Below are 15,691 nucleotides of genomic sequence, written 5' to 3'. Positions count from 1 at the left end.
TATGTACCGTTCTAAGTAAATTTGCATTTGCCGTATTTTAAATTTTTAGGTGAATATTTTTTTTGTATGCCCGAATCGCTCATGTAGTGACTAGGGGCTATCATTATCTTCCATGCTAAGTAGGTTATTCTCAAGATATGTGTTGATTCACTATCATTCACGAGAAAGTGGCTGGTAACCGGGATGTCCGGTTCCATGCTCAGAGTCAAATCAAATTTAATGAAACAAAACTCCCCCAGGATTATTGTTTGTATGGAAGGTACCCGTGGATTCGGCCCGTCGTGGAGTGTGATTGATTGGTGGAGCGGGAGTGAAAAATTTACTTTTCTGTTTGGGAACCGCCTATAATGTATTTAGCATGGAAGATATTGAGATCTCTTAGTTGTTATGTTGACAATTAAAGCATGCCATTCAAAATGTTGATTTATCTCTGTTTTAAAGCTCAAGCTCTAGCACCTCTACAAATCAATGCTTCCCTCTGCGAAGGGCCTATCTACTTTACTTTTCTGTTGAGTCATCATCTTCTTATAAAAAGCACCAACTATAGAGAGCATAATTGTCATTCTGAGTATAATGTGCATTGTCCCAAAGCACCACATTATCTTCTGCATGATTGTGATATTGCTTATTCTGAAATATTTATTTCTAGTCTCATTTAATACTCCAAAGGACTATGTGCATTTATGTTTTGCTTCACTCATGGAGGCTAATGAGATACCACTCTAGTATATCCAAGTCATGTGCATTGTGATCTCGTTATGATTTTCAGTTACATATTATTCTTTCTTAGTTGTTTGAAACTCTTCACATGATCGAAGGATTTCTTTGTGTATTGTTTTTGTAGCATTATTGCAATACCTGTTGGACTTGTTCGTAGTGCATGCTTATATACATCTGATGAAGCAAAAGAGTTTATCAAAGTTTTCTTTGTCGTGTTCAGTTCGTTAAACTGAATTGCTTGAGGACAAGCAATATGCTAAGCTTGGGGGAGTTGATATGTCTCAAACGTATCGAATTTTCCAAACACTTTTGCTATTGTTTTTACCTCATTCTTGCATGATTTGAACGAAACTAACCCGGACTGACCCTGTTTTCAGCAGAGCTACCTGCATGGTTTTCTTGTGTGCAGGAAAATGAATATTTAGACGTCCCGGAAAATTCACATAAAAAATAGAGAAAATCCACGCACCAGGAGGGACCATGGGCCAGAAGATGGGCTAGAGGGGAGACACAGGGCCCCCAGGCGACCTGTTGCCGCAGCCTGCCCCCTGGCAGTGCCTGGAGGCCGCCTGGGCGGAGCCCACCCCCTCTGGTGCCCTACTTTGGCTCCTGTTTTACCCGTGACGAGGAAATTCCAGAACAAAAGTCGTGTTGCAAGTTCTCGACGCGGAGCAGCCGCCACCATCAGTTCTTCTTTGGGAGAGCTAATCTGGAGGTTGTTTTTGCCTCCGAAGAAGGGAAATAGTCGCCATCGTCATCACCATCACCACTCCATCATCCTTCCATGGTTTCTCCCATCATGTGTGAGTAATTCCCTGCTGTGGTGAAGGGATGGGAGATATTGGATGAGTTAGATCTTGTAATAGTTTGTCGTATTGTTGGGGGCATGTTGCCTATCATCTACTATGGTGTTTATCATCTTTACTACTACTTGTTACTCTTAATGCTTGTCACTTTGGGCCCGAATGCCATGATTTCAGATCTGAATACCTTATGTTTTCATGAAAATATTTGTGTTCTAAATCCTATCTATGAGTAGTATGCACCTATTGTAGTCCGCAACCGGTGATCCCAATGGTGGGAGCTTGGGACACCAAAGGGGATGGGCTGTAGTTTGAGGATTCCATGTATCCATTGATTGTTAATGCTTTGTTCTGGTGCTCTTTGACAGGAGCACCTTAATCTCCATAAGTTCCTTTTGGCCCCGTTGATAGCGGGATGGTAGGATAAAAGATGTTGTGCAAGTTCTTATTGCAAGCACACACAACTACCTCGGGATACATGCCAAATGTTTGATATCTGCCTAGATGATCATTACTTTTATATGTGCCTTGCCCCAAGTTAAATACATGATACCTCTCATCCATGACCAACCATCCATCTCCTTAGCCTAGAGTGTTTTAATCGTACTAGTTACAAGTTACTTCACTTTCGCCGTTTTACTTTTGTTGCTTTTCCACCATTATTTTCGTTGCCTCCCTCACTTCCATAGCACCATTGCTACTAATATTTCGTTGCCCAGCAACTATCTTTCAGGTGTGGTTGAATTGACAACTTAACTGTTAAAGCTTATAAATATTCTTTGGCTCCCCTTGTGTTGAATAAATTGGGTTAACTTACCCGCGAAGACTGTTGCGATCCCCCTACACTTGTGGGTTATCAATGTTGCTATGACTTTGCTATCCTTAATGCTTGTCACTAGGGCTTGAGTGCCATGATTTCAGATCTAAACTTAGTATGTTTTCTCTGAATATGAAAAGTAATTTGATCCTATCTTGCAAGTTGTATGCACCTATTATGTGTCTATGTCCGCATACCCCAAGGTGGCAATAATTGGGATTCATTTCGGTGACTGTAGTAGTTTGAGTGGTTCATTTATTCACTATGTGTTAACTAGTTGGATGCCCGTGCATTGCCACGGGATAACAAACTGAGACATAAAGAACAAACTTTGACATTGAGATATTGATGAAAACATCATTTAGTTTGCTGACATATAGAGATATTAAACAAAACATCATGTAATTCGCAATGTGTACGCCACACATGTATAAGTGTGTTACGATAAATATCATCTTACATACCTAAAAGTTAAACAAAATCAAGGCGATCCATGGTCAAATTTTGGGCTAACATATTTATCTTCATGATTCATTCTAAAACATGGGTATCATTAGTAATGTACATGACCACATAACTAATATTTCCACTTCCGAAGATAAATAATTGTGCAACTCCACTATGAATGCTCACACTCACGATAGCCTCAAACCCATAATCCTACCGTCTTAAAAAACTGAACATGACCCAAAAGATAAATAAACTTGAACAAATTCGCGAGCCACCACGAAAGGAGTCAGGGTTGTGCTCTTCGCTGCGCTATGAAAGAATGGCAATATTTTCGCCTCAACCTGAACCTAAAATGCAGCACCATACCAGAATTTATGATGGAATATAAATTATGTTACTTCCATCCTAAGCGGCTGCCAACTAACATGATCAACATTGCAGCTCAGAGCTTGTGGGAAAAATTGAAATACAACAAGTTGGGTTCAATTATAGAAACTTGCAAACTAATTTCATCATTTGCGTTTTCTCGATTGACATAGGAAATTACTTTATTGAACACCAAAAATAGGTGTCGCGAAAAATGATAGAATGGCAAGGCAGCTACAAAGTTCTTCATCTCCATCTATCCCCTCCTTTGTGACATGGCTTTGCAACACATTTGCTTAACCATCGACCATCGGCTCAGCCTCTAGGCCCTCTACCATCAGACAAGGGTTGGACTAAACATGAACCACAATAAATATATTTTGTGGTCACGAGTAGGTCGAATTTTCCACGGTCTGCATGAGTCCTCCTACCTTTGGATTATATTAGAAGAACTGAGCCTACTATAGTATGATGCTCCAGCCACCTTCTTCCTTGCCTAAGAAAATCAAGGTAAATGTGCATGACAAAAACAATATAAATATCCTACTATGTCTAACAAGATTACTAAAACCGGAATAATGGCATCACACAAATTGATAAAAATAGTACAGAAATGCTGACATCTGGAAACAAGCCTCTGATCTGTTTCCAAAATTATCCAAAATAGTACATAACTGATAGACTGATAAGCAACTTGTGAATGTGTATAATTGGACACAATTGAATAGCACCTTATCAGATCTTACAGAACAATAAGGAAACTGTAAACCACATTCTTTGGCCTATACTACCCATGCTTCAGCCCTGGACCATCTTTGCCCTTCTCCAGGAGCTGGTATTTTAGTAGTCAGGCCGATGTAGTACTCATTGAAAGTTCTGGTACAGGAGCTTTTCCCATTGTGAGGAGCATCACTGTGCTTGTATACAGAAATGGAGGGAGTATTATCTTTAACAAACCTCTTAAGAAGGACAGTATGCCTTAAAATAAATGAAATGGAAGCTTACCTGATCAAGTTTGTCAGAATTTCCTAAATCTTTAGCGCATCACCGATGACCTATACAGGCATTGAAAAAACATAGCTGAACTTGAAGATATCATTTGTAAATTGTAAGTCAGTTGGATACCTCAACCTCGAAAGATCTCTCCTACTTAACAGTTCGTAAATATTATTTTTAAGTCAATTGAAGTCAAGTTGCATATACATTAACAGACCTGCAAAATATAGACAAAAAGTATGGAACAAAAGATGGATTATTGTCAGCACCTCCGATGGAACATCATCACCTATGCGCCCTTCAAGAGTCAACTCCTTCTTCATAAATGGAGAAGCAGTTTGGAGTACATGTTCATTGGATGGTCTATAACTTTATCTTTGCACATCACGTTTGCCATAATTAGTTGATCCTTAGCATGAACTTGGAGTATAAGCACCTGCAACCATTGCGGTCACATTGAATTAGAATTGGCGTAGAAAACTGGTTGCATAATGTACTACTGAGCACTGACTGATAAAATGGGTTAAATGGGAAAGTGCAAAACTAAAAACTTAGACCAATGAAGAGAAGCTTACGAGGCTGAACTCCAGGTTGAGCTCCATGTTGTCATGTTGATGTTACATGTCCATTATCTGGGGTGTTAATTGGAGCTCTACAAGTATGTTGGCGCTCTATCCATGACCTCAAGCCATATATGAGGAACAAGTGCGCACAAAGCAGCTTCTTTAAGGTAGTCATCTCTTCATAGCAAATAATATATGTGATATCACTCCTGAATATATAATGATTCTAAATCATAAACAAGTTCGATTGTTGAATCGGTCAATCAACCAAAACAGTACCAATGAAAAATGTAATAATCACGTGTCTAGGTCATCTGATGTATAGCATCTGGAAAGCGCTCATTCATGTTGGAAGTTATCTATCTGTAGCATACTGTGAAACGTGAATTCTGAAATTAAGGAAGGTCTCATACAACTCACGAATCAAGTGCAATGGTACACCATAGTTCCTGAGATATCAAAATAACATATCAGCCTTAGAAATTCTAAAGGGGAAAGATTTTTTGAAAGAACTTACACAAAGATCGCTATGAAAAGAGCATAATACGAGTACAGATAGGTGATTGCAACATGTTCCATCATGAAGGAAACTTAAAATTAATCTAACCACAGAGCAGCAACAAGTAGTCAATTACATGGTCACGAGCTTGAATCAGGGCATCTCCATTCCAAGAAGTTGTGGTCCTTCGATTTTTGTTGTTGCAAACTACGCTAATCGCATGGCTGATTAAAAGGCCCTAGAGTTGGAACCGAATGGTGTTCGATAACATCCGGACCTCGAATCTTGACTTGCGGCATTCGAACCAGGAGTACCTCCGATTGTAGGTAGTCCGGGCCCTTCCCGCACAGAATGTGCTCCGTTGTTGTTGTGGTGTGAAGCTATGTGTAGCTGATACCCCCTCCCTCTCCTCTCTCTCTCCCTGGGCTCTAGAGAGCTATGTAATAACCGACCCTGCTGTCCATTTTTATTATTAATACAAAAATGAGTTCACGTGGGAAATCGCCACCTGTTGACTGCTAAAAAAGGCCCTGAAAAAAATCCCAAAGAGTACCGATAGACTGATGTACAGATAGGAACATAATTGAAGGGGCAGGGGGACGAACCAACGGTAGTCTTCTCTTTGTGATCATCTGCGTTGGCACCTTCTTGACCTCGTCTTCCGTGATCATCCTATCAATGTTCATGTTCCACCTATTAATGTGACACACCCAAAGAAAAAACTTCATCAGTACGTTAGATTGACTTAAACTAAACATAGCTTAGTCCAATAATATGCATAGCTACGGCCTATGAGTCAAAGATATGGTCAGTAATCTCTGTCTAAACCTCTCTGAGCCGATCCTTGTTAACGCCTTCCTCCAACTCAATGTTCCTCTGCCTCGACATGTCCCGAACAACTTGTTAGCAAACTCCTTGGAGTTCTACATAACTTGGATTGAGAACCATGTCCATTAGTCCAACCTCCAACATATTATAACTTTGTCATACAGTCGATCAACCGTTTAGTATGCACTATTTCACCTGCCACCGCTGAAGTGGTGAACTCAATCTGTAGGACATTTGTCAGATCTGTTTGGCTCACTGTTGTGTTACGCTCAAAGAAATAACAAAAAACATATTGGGTATTCTTCAGTTTTTTATCTTGAAAGTTTAACAATTAAATGGCACCGCAAAAGTAAATAAAAAGTCTGACACATTTGCACAATTGCTGTATCATGAAACCTGTAAAAACTTAGTTAGTGGACAAGCATACAAACTGAAAATCCTACTGTTTTATGTAAACTTCCCATTCCATTCGTCAACGTGATAGAAGCAACCATTCTAATAAATGGTATCAAAACTTGGAGACTCCCAATTAAGAAAAGCACAAGCATCGAACGAAATGAGATGAAACATACATAGCATAATTTGATCTACCCAATTCACCCAAAGTAAACGACCAGTGATACAATCAGCTGTATCAATCAAGCAGCTAACAAATATATTTAATTAACTGTAAAAAGGAGAGAGCATTCTTAACTGAAATCACTACCAGACCAGACCAGTAGAGGACCAATATATGTCCTGCACCGCGATTGGTACAAATGTAGGGCAGCCAAGCTCCATGCCATACCTTGCTTATGGCACACATGAGTAACAATGACCAAACTAACATAAACCAGCACTACCAAAATACATATTGGGTGCTTACTTGAAATAAGACTGATTAAACGATTTGATTTGCTCCACCGTGGGGACGGCAACAAAGACGTAGAGATTTTTGTACTGCCTCTTCAGTGCATTCACCCTACAACAGGAATCATTCCAACAGTGGAGCCACCGTTACGATCGTTACAGCGAACAAACACCATAGCAGCATGCTGCTGTAAGACATGGCAGGGAAGAGTGTCGCACCTGCTAAAAACAGCAGCTCCATTCCCGCAGTCCCAGTTCGTCTCAAAGATGAAAGCAACTGATAGCCCCCCATTGTTGAAGATGAAATCCTGGAATACGCCTGCTTGATCACTTTTTTTTTCTGAACACACCACAGATACAATTTGCAACTTATGATTTGCAGGGCAGGAAGAGGCGCTTACAGGAGATATCGACAGGAAGTTTAGGCGATAAGAGTTGGCGGCCAGGAACACACCAATGAAGTTGATAAGGTGGTGGTCCTGCTTGTCTCTCCACGAGGTGCTCATCATGCATATTCCACGGCCTGCGACATGACACTCAGCGGAGCCATTAAGGTCTAATTCAGCATATAGATATGTCAAAAAAAAAATTAGTTATCGTTCTGCATGAACAAACATTCCAAGTCGAAGCATAATATTCTGCCAGGCAATATACACAGATAGAAGAAGAATTAATCATATACTCATAGTATCAGTAGTGCAGTACCTAAATTTGCAGGCAGAAAAATGTTTATGTCAGGTGATATGAAGGAGGAGCCATGGACAAATGAATGGGGATACAAGCAATGGACAAATGAAGGGGGATACAAATTAATGTCAGACAAATTGTGGCTCGGTAGTTCTGGTATGCAGTGGCATCTGGCCTTGCTTTTGCCAAAGCATCCATCCATCCATAGCCATCAGTATTACAGCTTTGGCCCTTACATTCAGCAAAACAATTCCTGAATTTTCTGAACCTAACATTGGAACCACACACAGCTAGCCTTGGGTCCTCCCACAGGTAACAGAGTCGTATGTCTTACTCCCACTGAAATCCCTATCAATCACCATGTCCATCTCTCCAAACCTAGGTGCCACCTGAAATACAAGAAGATAAAGGATGGTGACGATGTCTCTCATGCTTCAACTTCACATTCTCAACAACTGCCTGAACAAGCAGCATAAGGATAACCGGGTTAACTAAAATAGTGGAAGCAATATATTCCAGTAGGGCTCTCTCCTACTATTCTTTGCTTGATGCAATAAATGTAAGGTAATTAGATATAGAACTCACCTCAATTGCTAAGTCCAGTTGCAAAATTCATCAATATGCAGCTGTCTACAATCACCGAGTCTTTCAACATGAGTGCTTGCGATTCTTCCTATATGATATGATATGCAATCATGGCATCAAGCCATAGCTATAATTCACGAATCACCATACAGAACAGGAATAACCAGCCAAGTTTAACATGGCACCAGCGATGCCAAATAGCAGAGCAAGTCAAAAAAGTTCCAGTGTCAGAACGATTGCGTGTATAATTTGGGGAGATTATCCGTACTAATCATAACGATATTTAGCACAACTGAAAAAACATCAAATGGAAATGAGATACCCATGATGGCACATCGCAGCACGATTTATAAAATACTAATCTAATCTAACTATGAACTATGACATGCTCAAAGCCTGAAGAATTTCCTCCTACAACACGAATTATACTGATAATTCTTCATGACTGCAAATCAAAAACACACTTGGTATGAAAAATCTAAGAAAGACAGTACTACCTTTGAATCGAAATAAGATACACATGATCGCACTTTGCATCATGATTTAAACCAGTAATACAATCTAACTATGAATTGTGATGTGCCCAAACCTTGAAGCATTTAGTCATCACAATCCCACTGATTAATAAGTCTGCATGAGCAAATAGGAACACATTTATTTGATACGAATAGCTGAGGAAAGAAAGCACTACCTTTTGATCTGCCTGAGCATCTCCGGGCTGACCTCGGCCTTAGTATCGCCGGGCTGGATTCTCTTCCGGAGCACCTCGTTCCCCCAGCGGAGCCTGTCCACGGTCATGACCCCGCACCAGAGGATCCCCTTGGCGACGTTCTCGGCGCCAGACACGATGGCCCTGGCGACGGCGCTGCCGTACTCCTCGACGTTGGGCGCGACAGCGGTCCAGTACGCGGCGGCCTCGACTCGCCGCGCACCCCGTCGGCCAGCCCCTCGGTCCCGGCGACGGAGTGGGCGGAGAACCTGGTGTAGGCGCCGAGCAGGGCATCGAGGCGTGGGTCGGGGACGGAGAGCGTGAGGCCGTAGTGGAGCGGGTCAGGGGTCGGGTCGTCGGGGAGAGCACGGACGGCGAAGGAGAAGGAGTAGTGGCGGGGGTCGAGCTTGACGGCCGCGATGTCGCGGGCCAGCGGCCACTGGACGGCAGCGAGGGCCGCGATGGCGGCCAGGGAGGTGTCTCCGGCCCGGATGCGGTGGAGGGAGAGGTCGGCGGCGGCCAGCGGGTGGCTGCGCTGGGGGACTCGCAGCAGCACGTCCTCCGACGGCACCGGCGCGTCGGGGGTGGCCGGGGACCGCGGGATCTCGACCGGCGGCAACGGCGTTGGTGATGAGGAACTGCTCGGCGTGGACAGGACGGATCTGGGGCGATAGGTGGGGGAGACTGGGAGAGGGACGTGTGACATGGGAGGAGGAGGTCGACGAACTTTTTAATTTCTTTCTTAGCGTTTTTCTTTACGTGGGCGTGGGAAGAGGAGATCGAACGAACGAAAGGTGGGGTGCTAGCGAGGGGATCCGTTGGTCGAACCATCACAACGACGGCAGATCCCCCTTTAATAGTAGAGATTCTTTGTTCCAGTCATCTATTAAAAGGAGGCCTTAATATCCCTAAGTTTCCAATAGGATCCCGCTGCCATGGGAGGGTAGGACAAAAGATTGTCATGCAAGTTCTTATCGCAAGCGCGTATGACTATATACGGAATACATGCCTACATTATATTGATGAATTGGAGCTAGTTATGTGTCGCTCTAGTGTGTAACTATTCCATGATTGATGTCATCCATATCTTTCCATGACTAATGCATGTACCTACGCTTTACAAATATTTAATCTTGCTAAGTTACGACTGTTGTTGTTACTATCACACATGTTACCCAATTGCTATTGTTACTGTTGTTACCAAAATTGCTGTTATAACTATTACCGCTACTACTATCATTTTCTGTGCTGCTAAATCTTTTGTTGTACAGAGATATCATAAGTGCAGTTGAATTGACAACTCAACTGTCAAGGAGTCTAAATATTATTCGGCTCCCCCTGTGTCGAATCACTAAATTAGGGTGAAATACTAACCGTGAAGACTATCGCGACACCCCTATACTTGTGGGTTAGCGAGTTTATAAGCTTCCTTGGTGAGAAGGATATCCCTCTGTATCAATGGTTGAAAAAGACAGATAACTTTATCTGGACAGATGCTGCCAAAGATGTGCTTGAAGCACTTAAGAAATAACTAGTCGGGCCACCCATTTTAGCCGCCCTATTGACAAAGAACCTATGCTCATGTACGTTTCTGCAAATAATAAAGTGGGGAGTGTAGCAGTTTTTGTTGTCTGCAAGGAGGAAGGAAAAGAGTATCCAGTGCAAACACCTGTTTATTACATCAACGAAGTATTGACCTTATCAAAACAGAGATAACCACACTCGGAGAAGCTGGTTTTTGGCGTCTTCATGGCTAGCCGCAAGCTCAAACACTACTTCCACGAATATTCGATCACCATGGGCAGTTCAGCTCCTCTTGGATATATCATACAAAATAGGGATGGCATGGGCCGGATTGGTAAATGAGCAATCGAGCTTGGACCACACCAGGTGAAGTACGTGCCTCAAAATGCCATCAAATCTCAAGATTTTTTGGACTTTATTAATGACTGGACTGAATTACAAGTCCCCGAGGAAAAGCGAGATAGCACATACTCGACAATAGACTATGATGGGTCCACACACCTAGATGGCTCGGGGGTTGGAGTTATTTTATCTTCCGTGCGAGGTGACAAGTTTTTTACGTCTTACGGATTATGTTTCCTTGCACTAACAACGCAGCTGAATATGAATATCTCCTTCATGGACTTCACATAGCCAAGGAGATGAAACTCAGTGGGTCACATGTTTGGGCGACTCGGATTTGGTGGTTCAACAAGTATCAGGGACTTGGGATTCGAAAGAGCCCCTCATGGAAGCTTATCGACATACAGTCACGATTATCATAGGTCATCTTCAAGGTTACTAGGTTAATCGCATTGATCGCCGGCTCAGCGACGCTACCGATGCCTTCTCAAGACTTGGCTCTCAGCGTAAGCCGGCCCAACCAATGTTTTCCTTGATGTGCTCCACAATCCTTTAGTCAAATTACAATCAGAGGAGGATATAGCTATCCTAGATCCTGCGGCACAACTCGTGGCAGCTCTCCATGCAATCCCTGGTTGGATTGTGCCTTATTTTCCATATTTAACCCGAGGCAAGCTCCATGATAAGGAAATCAGTGAGTAGCAAATTATCAGGCGTTGTTACACCATCGAAGAGTCACTTGCGTATTTCAACATTGTATTTCTCTCATAAAATGGCGAGAAATCTTTAATGAGATCCATGCGGGAGATTGTGATCATCATACCGGCTCAAGAGTGTTGGTCACCAAGGCTTATCGTCATGGTTTTTATTGGCTTACTGCCCATGCTAATGTAGAAGACATCATCCAAAAGTTTGATGGTTGCCAAAAATTTGCAACACAAGCTCATGTGTCGTTTCAAGAATTACAGACGATTCCAATTACTTAGTCGTTTGCAATCTAGGGGCTTGACATGGTTGGTCCATTCAAAATGTCATCAGATAAAAATACACACCTATTGGTTGAAGTGGACATATTCACCAAGTGGGTTGAGGCAGAGCCAGTTTGCAATTGTGATACAGAGACTGCGGTGAAATTTTTAAAGAATGATTTATAATTTTGCATATCCACACAACAACATCACAGATACTGGTACCAAACTGTCCAAAGGAGCTATGGAACAATTTTGTCAACAACAACACATCAGAATTGATATAGTGTGTGTTGCACATCCACAATCCAATGGACAAGCTAAGCGAACCAACGAGGAGATATTGCATTGAATCAAACCCCGGCTTATGGTGCCCCTTCACAGAACTCCTGGTTGTTGCGACGAAGAACTCCCAGCAATACTACGGAGCATAAGGACCACCCTGAATAGATCCACGGGCTATACGTCATGTTTCCTAGTCTACGAAGTATAAGTTGTTTTACCAAGTGATATCACACACAATTCCCCCAGAGTCACAGCTTATGTCGAAGCTGATAATGAACAAGCTCGTGAAGATTCCTTGACGCACTCAAGGAGGAACATGATCTTGCAGCATCTAGATCTGTTATATATCAGCAAGACCTACGCTGCTATCATAGCCATAGAGTTCGCAGTCGAACTTTCCAGGAAGGTGACTTAGTTCTCCGTTTGATTCAAGACCAAACATGCATGCATAAGCTTTCACCACCTTGGGAAGGGGCTTTTGTCATCAACAAAAATCTCAACAATGAGTCATATGACCTGGTTAACATACGGGAACACCAGAAGTCCCATACCTCTGAAGAGGAGACCCACAGGCCTGAGAACATTGCTCATCTCCAGCCTTATTTTACTTAAAGCCACTGGCGCCACATCATTGTACATACCTATGTATATACCTTAGTGTTCAATATAATAAAGCCAGCACCCTCGAAACTCGGGATTTGTGTTGTTTCATCTCAAAAAATTTGCATGAGCCTTTATTATTTGAGTTTAAGTCACTTGGGGGCTCCCGACTTAACGAGTTAGCCTTTAATATCCCACTTGAATCGGCTACAAGACATTGCAATCTTGGTTAAACCTGCCTGTTTGTAAGATGCTACTCCAAACAGGTGACCTGGTGTACTGTGATAAGTCAATCCATATGGACCATGTACTTATATAGGTTAAAACACCGACTTAAGTCATGTAAGAGGTGGCTTACAGAGAGAAAGGATAAACCATGGGCTATCCTGCCACCTTCATCGAAGCAAAGACTTGAGCCTCTCAACCCAGTCTTAAATGTCGAGCTTAAAAGTTGTCTTATAATTTATTTTATTATTCATTCTTGTGAATTCAATTGCAGGAACCAATTTCAGATCAAATTTACCGGGTCATATATAGACCATCGGGTTAGTATATTGGATCATAGGATCACCACTTATTCGCTTGATCACGATATCAAGAAGACAGTATGGTTGAAAGCATGATCTTATTTTGGCAGCTTATCTTGCACACAAAAAGGTGACCTAATCCACACAGAACAAATACGACTTATCACACAAACAAGGAAAGAGGAGCAAACATATTGACAACATTCCTATAGTAGAAATAAGGTCGAACAAAGTATTACATGCACGATGACGTGGGAGACATCACAATTTTCTAATCATACTATAGAGTTTGTTTCGGAGCCATAAAAATATCAAAGTTTTTTCCAGCACTAAAAAATACTACTGCTGGCCGGCTTGTGCGTCCTCCGCTTTGGTTGCTTCATGTTGATCAGCTGCATTGGGATCTTCTTGACCCGCTTGAGATAACTCAACCTGATGGATCTGGAGGTCCCTTCAAACCCACTTCATTGTGGTCAGAGCCTCAAAATTTATCTCCTCGGGAATAGTAATAGAAGAGTCAACATCACAGAGAAAGGACTGCTTACGGTGAAGTGGCATAAGTTTAAACGGTTTGTCCCTTGGTGGGTCAATCCATTTTTTCTCCATCGAATAGGCGTGTTGATACATGTTGACATTAATTTCTTCTGCAATCACAGTTGAAACTATGCATGTATCCTTCACAACTTGAGTGAAATCTGAATCAGAAAACTCTAAGCCATCAATCTTATACTCTGACAACCCGCCTTCCAGAGTCATCAAATCCAATTCAAGCAAATATGCCTTGGCACGAGAAAACGCTATATTAGCTCCGAGGCGAGCTACCGATTTTCGGAATTCCTCCACCCAATTTGTGATTGTTCATAGTTGGTTCAACATATCCTTGTCTCTCTTCGGCAGCTCTTTGAGATTCTTCACTACCATGATGGCATAGATGGAGCCGGTGAATAGATTCTCCTCATATGTGAATATTGCCTTCAGTTTTTCTACCAGCTCTTGTAGAAGAATGTGGCTTCTTCGCCCTGCACAACAAAAAAAATACGGAAATGATTCGCCAAAATATTTGATGACCCGGAAAATAACAATTCGATCAACAATCACACCAACGTTCAATACGGTCATCTCTCATATATGCTTCTTCAACTTGGAGAGCTCGGTGGTGACTACACCAAATTTTTAGTCGACCTCTTCTGCTCGTGTTATCAAGACATCCTTTTCTTACTCAAACTTGGCATTGGATTGCTCCAGCTGAATGTCAAACTTGATTAGGGCATCCTGGAGACGAGCTGCCACAAGCTCTGCATCGGTTCATAATTTTCTTATCCATCTTGAGTTGTGTGCTCAAGCCGGCTGATGCAGACTCAGCATCATTTAAAAACATCTGCAAGAAGCATCAGTATGAGAATACAATTTATAAAGCCTTGAGCCATTGCACGCAGGCAACTTTGCCTTTGGGGGCTACAACACACAAAAATCATTTAAAGTCCCAAGCAGATGCAAGCATTCTACATGGCACTTGAGGGCTAATGCAAGTCGCTTCTTTCTAAACCATGAACAAGACTCGGTTATCTCAACGAGATGAGTTGGCCCTTGGGGGCTACTAGGTTTGTTCTTTTTTAAAGTTTGGAAACAATGGCGTATGGCAGAAAGACCCGGCTATCTCAACTGAGATAAGCCAGCCCTTAGGGGCTACAATTTGCGTTTTTCATGAAAAGACCCGACCATCTCAAAGAAATAAGCCGCCCCTTGAGGGCTATGGTTAGCAATGTTTACACCTTAAGGAATCAAAGAAGTACTGGCCTATTATTATCATAATTACCCTGCCCTTGAGGTCAAGGAAAAACATTTTTTATCATCAAGAACTTACAAAAGTACCGGGTCATTATTAATACCATGACCCGGTCCTTGAGGGCTACAGATGGTTTTTCTGATATTTACAAGACCCAGTTCACAACCTATTGTACTCCCTCCATTTTTATATACAAGGCCACTATCAAAATTACAATTTGCATATATACAAGGCCACTAACACTAATAGATGCAATATTAATGGTGTTTACCTTGTAGTACTATCAAAGGAGGACATTAGTTATACCTTGCATGCATGTAGGAGTGAGATCATTGGCTTGATATGCATGAGAGAGAAAAATACACATTAATTTACATGGTAAACAAGGAGACAAGTGGTCTTACAACATTGACTTAGAAGGCATTAACTTTTGCCTTCGTACCTGTAATGTGGGTTTGTGGCCTTGTATATAAAAATGGAGGGAGTACTAAGCTGGATCTTAACATTGGTATACACAATAAGGAGTGGGGAATAAAAAAATTACCTCATGTTTGGTCCTCATGATGTTGACCTAATTCACATCAAAGTCACGGATCTCAGACAACCGGGTCACATATTGCTCACACAATCGTTGGATATCAAGATTGTCAAGTTCCGGAAGCTCCATCCTGGACTTTCCTTTCTCCAAATGTGTTGACTCACCTTTGGACACAACTTTGCTCAAAATAGTTGAAGGGCCAGGAGCTTGATATGACCCTCCAACAACGACCACTTTTGTGTCATCCAT

General features: G+C 42.0%; 1 protein-coding gene and 1 pseudogene across 1 annotated transcript; both read right to left on the bottom strand.

The window, feature by feature from the left end:
* Positions 1–6,667: 6,667 nt before the first annotated feature.
* Positions 6,668–7,619, bottom strand: LOC123450565 (protein PARTING DANCERS homolog; the record flags this gene model as incomplete). Its single annotated transcript, XM_045127741.1, has 6 exons — positions 6,668–6,671; positions 6,749–6,829; positions 6,908–7,003; positions 7,111–7,210; positions 7,293–7,414; positions 7,597–7,619. Coding segments are annotated over 6 exons (426 nt in total), but the record flags the coding sequence as incomplete, so codon positions are not given.
* A 1,231-nt stretch (positions 7,620–8,850) lies between these two features.
* On the bottom strand, positions 8,851–9,578 carry LOC123450564 (annotated as a pseudogene).
* Positions 9,579–15,691: the final 6,113 nt, after the last annotated feature.

Source organism: Hordeum vulgare, chromosome 4H (genome assembly GCF_904849725.1).
Source record: "Hordeum vulgare subsp. vulgare chromosome 4H, MorexV3_pseudomolecules_assembly, whole genome shotgun sequence".
NCBI classification, from domain to species: Eukaryota; Viridiplantae; Streptophyta; class Magnoliopsida; order Poales; family Poaceae; genus Hordeum; species Hordeum vulgare.
The sequence above is the reverse complement of the archived record's forward strand: the minus strand, read 5'-3'. Positions and strand labels throughout refer to the sequence as shown.